Source organism: Trematomus bernacchii, unplaced genomic scaffold (assembly GCF_902827165.1).
Source record: "Trematomus bernacchii unplaced genomic scaffold, fTreBer1.1, whole genome shotgun sequence".
NCBI lineage: Eukaryota > Metazoa > Chordata > Actinopteri > Perciformes > Nototheniidae > Trematomus > Trematomus bernacchii.
The window spans coordinates 7,320,085-7,327,095 of record NW_022987547.1 but is presented as its reverse complement, the minus strand read 5'-3'; the positions used below and the strand labels follow the sequence as shown (position 1 = coordinate 7,327,095).

The following is a 7,011-nucleotide window of genomic DNA, read 5'->3' as shown; positions in this document are numbered from 1 at the left end:
CACTGTCTTACATTTTATCAGTCATAAATATGAATAAAAACACTTTTAAATCACATCATAAAAGTTGGCTACTGATTTATTTTTGGTCCAATAGACTGCATGCTGTAACAGATCTGAACAGATTTGAGGCAAAACATTTCATGTTGGTAAGGCTGCTTGAACTATCCAATATTTGTTCATATTACTGATAAAAAAAAAGTAAATAATAAATCATAGAATTTTTTAAGATGTGATTAATGGAAAGTGAAGCTCAGTGCAGAGAGGAATGCAGATCTTGACAGACAGACCATGGGTCTAAATAGAAGCGGCCTGTAAGGAGAAGCGTTTGAGTCACGCAGCGTAAAGACCAGTCGACCGGAGAAGTAGCTCTCGGCTGCTCAGGCCGACCGTCCCGCCACTCGCCTCCAGCCACACTTTGTGCCCCGCCCCGAGCCCAGAGCAGCATGTCCCCTGCTGAATATGTGCAGACCTCCCAGAAAAACCTGAAGCTGCGCAGCGCCACCTTGTTGTTACGAATCAGGTATACATTTCTGAAACTGAGGAAAGATTTGCAGAGGAAAGCTGAATTGATAAACACCGGGGATTGACGCAGGTGAACTGCCCTTCTCTGTGCTGTATTGGCCCGGTTTGTTGTAGATGACCTCTTGGAAACGGATGACTCTCTCTGAGGAGGGGCTGTACTCGCCCAGGCGGACGGAGAAGGCAGAGTTTGACAGTGAAGCATTGCTGGGGAAGAGCTGGCAGCTGGTCTTTTTTGATGTTTGATTGTTAATGGATCTGCAGAGGAACAAGTATAGATTACTCTGCTTCCTTGGTGAATACATTTATGATCTGCTGCTATGTTATGAACTATCCAGAGGTGAATTGAAACATAGCCCCATGTATTCAAAACCTGTACTTAATTACCCTTTCGAGATACTTGAGTATTGCATTTGTCTACTACCTTAATACTTTTTAAAACGTTTGAATAAATGTACTTTTTATAATTTGTTGTAGTAGTTTTTTTGAAGATCATCTTATAAAACATGACACACAGTTCAGTTAAAGAAATCTCTCATAAAGACTTGAGATGTTTCTTCGTTGTCTTTTAGAATAGCTAAAGAACAATTACACCTTTTTAAATAAAAATGACAAAAAAAGAGGTAATTCACAGTCTCCTTTCTTTGCTGTGGCACTGTTGTTTCACTGGTAGCACATGCTGCGGGATTTCCTTCCTTTAAAGCCGATTTCTTTCATCAATAAATACAAATGTTCCTGACTTCCAAACATTGGCTGATCTGGGGCTGATAATTCAGTTCAGCCGTCAGAACTAAATTGAAAACGGCTGAGGATTTGTCTGTGCACAAGAATGTTTAACTCGACCACTGCCTGGGAAATGGTTTTAAATTGATCAGTCACGGATTGAATTGTTGAAATTTCAATGAAGATACTGAGGTTAAGTTTATTTATTTTTAAATGTGTTGGGTAAATATGTGTTATTTTCATTTATTTTGACTTGATGAGTATTACAAAGTAAAAATAAACAAAATAGACTACCTCGTTGTCCTGGAGTCCCCTCACATCCTGATGTGCCTGGGCAGACGGGGTATTTGAGGGTTCCTGGATACCTGGGCTCTGAGGTTCCTGATGTGCCTGGGGAGACTGGGGTACTTGAGGTTCCTGGGAAACCTGGGACTCTTGAGGTTCCTGATGTGCCTGGGAGGACTGGGTACTTGAGGTTCCTGGGAAACCTGGACTCTGAGGTTCCTGAGTGCCTGGGGAGACTGGGGTACTTGAGGTTCCTGGGAAACCTGGGACTCTTGAGGTTCCTGATGTGGCTGGGGAGACTTGGCTCTTGAGGTTCCTGATGTGCCTGGGGAGACTTTGGCTCTTGAGGTTCCTGGGGTTCCCGGGGTTCCCTGGGTTTCCTCTAGGTCGTTTTTACAGCCTGAACATCCAGACAATTTAGAAGTTAAACAAATATAACAGCATTAACATTTAAGGAGTTTTTTATTTATTTGCAAATGTCAGTAAACCCTGAATGTTTTTAGTTTTTTTGGAGTATAACACCTTCACCAAGATGTCAAAAAGTTAAGAACTACAGGTGTTTGCTTGATCTGAATGTGAACTTTCATTTGGCTTCATTCTGCTCTATAAAATATGACTGCAACATGTTAGTGCTTAAAACCAACCTCTTCTTCCCCGACACCTCTACAGTTATCACCCGGACCTGCAGGACCAACACCACATATGAAGAAGGTTAAGACAGAGTCAAGAAGAAGAAAAAAAAACACCTGGTTATAAAGCGGAATGAAAAAAATACAGTTAGGAGAAATGTCTTAATTCAGATTAGTAATTTGGACCCCGTGGTTGTTTCACCTCTGCACCTCTCCCTCCAGGCGGACAGGTTCAGGCGTCGGATGCTGGAGCAGCTGACACCTCTGTTGCGGTTTGAGATGACGCTGAAGGCGTCGGTGGTGACAGTCGAGATGCCGGTGTTGTCGCAGATGATCCTGGACATGGTGGAGGTGGACAGAGCAGCTCTCTGAGCCGGGGTGAACACGCCCTGGTTCTCGTACCACAGCCTGATGATATCAAACAACAGACTACGGTCAGCAGATCATGTGTTTGTAAAGCATTTATTTTCATGACATTTGATATAAATATATAATACAATTTATTATGTCAGACACATTTTTTTTATATGTATACATTTTGAAAATCTAATGCTCAACATAGGCATGAATTTAAGTACATGTACCAATTGAAACAGTTCATCAACAAAACAAAAATACTGTAACCTGTGACACTATATATACATGTAGATTGTTAGAAATCAGAACTAAATGTGATTCACATGTTATTATCTACATGGAACACTGACCTGTCCCCCTGGCGGATCCTCTGGAACTGTGTTGCGATGAGGCAGGCGAAACAGAGGCCCCACCCGGCCGCCACGGACAAACGGCTCCGCCACGCCTCCCATCCAGACGTCGATGTTGGCGGGGGTCCCGTAGAGTGAGCAGCTTACGGGCCAGGTCGGCGTTGTTCAAACCCGAGCGAGCTCTGCCTGGTTCCCTGGCTGAGACAGGCCACATAACTTGCGCCAGGCGTTGTAGCCTAGAAGGAGAAAACATCGGGTAAGCAAATAGTGGATGAGGACAATAAGAAAGAAAGAAACATCAGAGAAGGATGATATTCAATAGTGAGGGATTGTACCAGGCAAGCCGTGGTCAGCCCCCTCTCCATGTTGAGAGAACGAGATCCAAAGCCAGATGCTTCACAAACTGGACACAAGCGCTCCCTCAGAGCGTCCACCATCATGTGATCCTGAGTGTTCAGTTAGCAGGACGTCCAACCAGACCACGGAGCAGGGGGTCAATGCCCCCTGGAGATATTTAAATAGAAGTTTAGGGTGACAGATTGACAGGTTTGAGAAGCTGAAAACAGCATTCTCCGCCATTATTGCATGAAAAAGTACTTTAGCAGTAAATTGACAGTATTTTTCGGTCCTTTAGACACTTTTTTTTGGTTGACTTATAGTTGCATTTCTATTTGATAAGTTACTCCAATGCTCTCTGTAAAACTCACCCTCGAAGACGACCCTCCAGGGGTGTGAAGAAGGCCTCGTACAAAGGCACGCTGGGTAAGCGGGAGTTCTCCCTGTAGTTTTGATCCAGACGGTATACGAGTGGCGGATGGCCAAGTGGGCGAAGCGGGGTATAAGCTGCTGTAGCGAAGACGTTGGCGATGCTGGGGTCCACGTTAGCATTGTAGCCGGGGGTGGTAAACGGCCAAGCTGTCTACGCATTATAACAGGACCCACAATGTGAGGCAGATAGTCCCTGAACACAAACAACTGGGAGAGACAGAGGTCGACTTTTCAGTAAACATGTTGTTGTAAGGATAGGAATATATAATCATGAGTGACCATCAGGTTTTGCTACCTGTGTGTAAGCCCCCATGATTTTGCGGGCACTCCCTGGTAGAGCGTCTCGCTGTCCCACTGCGGGTTTATTCTCTTCAGCTGCCGACGCCAGGCGGTTGTGCTCACGCCATGAACAGAGTGTGAATAGATGTGAGAGCGATGTTCTCGTCCACGCGGGGCGTCACCTTACAGACAGAAATGTACCCATTAGATAGTTGATCAGAGGTGTTTATGTCCTTTTAAAAATATTGGCTTTATAAATGATTCACTCATGGTCCTAATAGTTCATAACATGGGCATGAAGAGGTTAAAAAAAGGGAACATTATTTACCTCTACTATAAATGACTTTCTATTTTTCTTAGCTCAGTTATTATATCTTTAATATAGTGAAACAATCTATGTTCTTTTTCTTTGATACTAGAAATTATTTAAATGCACACATGATGCATTGTTGTATAGTGAATACTTTATTTGTTAAGTCTTCAAGATACTTATACAGTATATTTATATATACCTTACTTATATGGACACTTAATTACAAGATAAGACACCCACCTCTGCATTACAATTATAAGTATTGAAAAAAAATTTATAAGACATTTATATCACCCTTAATGCGGTTGGTGATATGGAAAAGTGTTAACTAAGCTATTATAGTGTAGCTATTAAGCCATTAAAATGTCGCCTCTTTAGAGCCATTAGTGACAGGAAGAGACTTACCTGCGAGGAGGAAACAGGGGACCTCTATGGCTGTTGGTGTCGTTGGGTGACCCTATTGCGAGTGGGCGCATATATTCGCCTCCCATAGGGTGGAAGGGCAAGCAGCTCACGTCTGTTGTCTCTGAAACTCGGTTGTTGACGCGCAGCAAAACCGCCGTCAACTGTCGAGATCTCGGAGATTCTTGGCGAGCTGCTCATCAGAGCCGTTTATACCTGGCCCAGATCCAGGAAGGGCCGTCAGCGCGTTGATCTGCTCTCTCTTTTTAGGTTCCCCGCCAAAATTGTAGGCGGCAGTATCCTGAACCGCAAACAGAGGCCGATCTGAACGCAGGGATGCAGCTGTTTCGGCCGGTGGGCAAGCGGGGGTCGCCGGGAGGAATCTGATTGTAGGAAAGAGTCCAAGAGTTATGGTTGGAAGCTTTTTAAGTGAAAACAACATGTATATATTTATTTTTGAGCATTCAAACCAACCGGGATGGGTATGCATGGCTCGGTTAGCTCACAGCTCTCGTCACAGTTGATGCCGTTGCTGAAGGAGCGGATGCTGGGGGAGGAGGGCGTGGAGGTGAGATCGTGGTCGTTCCATTGACCAAATGTGGTCACCAGTGAGTGTATTCTCGGTCGTTGACCACGGCCTGCGTTCTGTTGTGCTCAGGATGTTGTTGGACACCTGTCGCACCTGAAGGTGGAGGACAACTTGGTTTTAATTTAAATCTGCATTTACGTATATTAATCAAGGTGAGTGTTTGCGATTTTGAGGTCGTACCAGTGGGAGCAAGAAGTTGTTGAATCTTCGAGTTCTGTCCCTGCCCTTCGGTTGGGAGATGGCGTCGTCCTACTCAGCAGGAAAGCCAGCGGGCGAAAGGGGTGTTGGAGGATCCGTGGCGCGGGTTTTTTCTAAAAGCAAACAGAAACGGTCATGGTTTGGAAACGCTGCTTGAGAAATCCTAGGTTTACACATCTCCTGTGGTGTATGGCTCAAGATGTTTAGGTTGTATTTTCAAAGAATTTCCTCTTAAAAGTAAGCCACAATTGCTCTCATAGACCTTGCAAGTTTCCACTAAATCAACACAGATTGCTTTTTGGAATGAAAAATACCATTCTCTTTTACATACATTGACAATGTATTTTTGTCCCCAATATGTGTTGTTTCAGAAGTCAAAATAAATTAAAATGGTTCTTAGATTAAAAGTGCATTTTTTCAAAAACATTTATGTTTCTCTTACATGTGTTGCAGACGCCGGTGGCTGTGCGATACGTTGTTGAGGTTTGGTGTTGTGCGGCATGAAGGAAAGTGACTTGACTTGCACATCCAGTTATTTTTTGACAGCTTATTCAGGTCCTCTTCAGAGAGCAAATCTGTACAAAATATATATTTAATAGAGTCACATGTCTGGTTCATAATTGCAGCCTCAGAAACTCAACAAAGACCAGGAAAAGTTGTGAGAAAACAATGTGATCTCTGTGTGTGTCTGCAGGTGTTCTCTTTGTTTGGTGCCACATGTCTGACCTGTCACGTTGAGTGAGCGTTTGTGCACATGATGCACCCTCTCCTGTAGCAGGCGGAGGGTTTGTGCCATGTAGTCTGCAGATCTCGCAGCCGAGCGCGTTCGACCGCGAGGCTGCTTCAGCAGGCGGAGAGCATCGTGAGGACGCACCACCTCTTTACGGAACCCGTCTCAGACTCCTGGAGGAGAAAAAGTCACAAAATCAAACAATGAAATTTAGTTATTTTTGGGAGAATCCGTAACTTTTCCCATACATTTTCTGAAATAATGCAAATAAATGGCTCTTGCATGCAAATGAAAAACTTCTTTAGTGTACTCATGATCGCAGAATTATATTAAATATAAATTACTATTTTAAAATGAACTCACTCTTCTCTTGAGTACTTGTAAGCATCGTCAACAATTTTCTTTGCCTCTCTCAAAACAGTGTTTGAAGAAGAGGACTGCCGAGTGTTCCCCTGCGAAGAACACATTTGTCAAATATCGCAATCATTTGGAATTAGCCAGTAATGTACACAAATGGAGAAATTGAAAAAACGCTGATTACGATGTAGCTTACCTGCTGGTTTGGAGTGAGCAGGAATCAGGCAGACGCCCAGCACAAGAAGGGCAGAGAGAAGCATCTCTAATAGAAAATAAGAAAAAGTCAATACAAAAACTAAATCTAATGTGGTTGTGAAAAGCTATGTTTTAGCATAACGTTACACCAAAATATCAAAACATCCCAATAAAACACAAATGTTCTTACCTGTGTCTGTGAAGACTCCTGTGAAGATTTGAGTTGCTCTTGAAAATGTGAAGTGTGTGATGCTGTGTCCTTCTTATACTCAGCGTGAGGCCTCGATTGCCATCGCCCCCCGCACTGATTAAGTGAA

At 43.5% G+C, this 7,011-nt stretch overlaps 1 protein-coding gene across 1 annotated transcript; it reads right to left on the bottom strand.

The window, feature by feature from the left end:
• On the bottom strand, nucleotides 1–6,609 carry mpx (myeloid-specific peroxidase). The gene is given in 28 exon segments (XM_034123321.1): nucleotides 1–777; nucleotides 1,537–1,927; nucleotides 2,172–2,209; nucleotides 2,359–2,564; nucleotides 2,864–2,913; nucleotides 2,915–3,099; nucleotides 3,199–3,216; nucleotides 3,219–3,323; nucleotides 3,326–3,367; nucleotides 3,571–3,592; nucleotides 3,594–3,764; nucleotides 3,767–3,838; nucleotides 3,927–3,959; nucleotides 3,962–4,012; nucleotides 4,014–4,034; nucleotides 4,036–4,092; nucleotides 4,633–4,725; nucleotides 4,728–4,793; nucleotides 4,795–4,923; nucleotides 4,925–5,008; nucleotides 5,100–5,270; nucleotides 5,272–5,307; nucleotides 5,395–5,475; nucleotides 5,477–5,525; nucleotides 5,855–5,987; nucleotides 6,139–6,298; nucleotides 6,300–6,315; nucleotides 6,506–6,609. Coding segments are annotated over 27 exon segments (2,211 nt in total). The 3' UTR covers nucleotides 1–777; nucleotides 1,537–1,909.
• Between the last annotated feature and the right edge of the window lie 402 nt (nucleotides 6,610–7,011).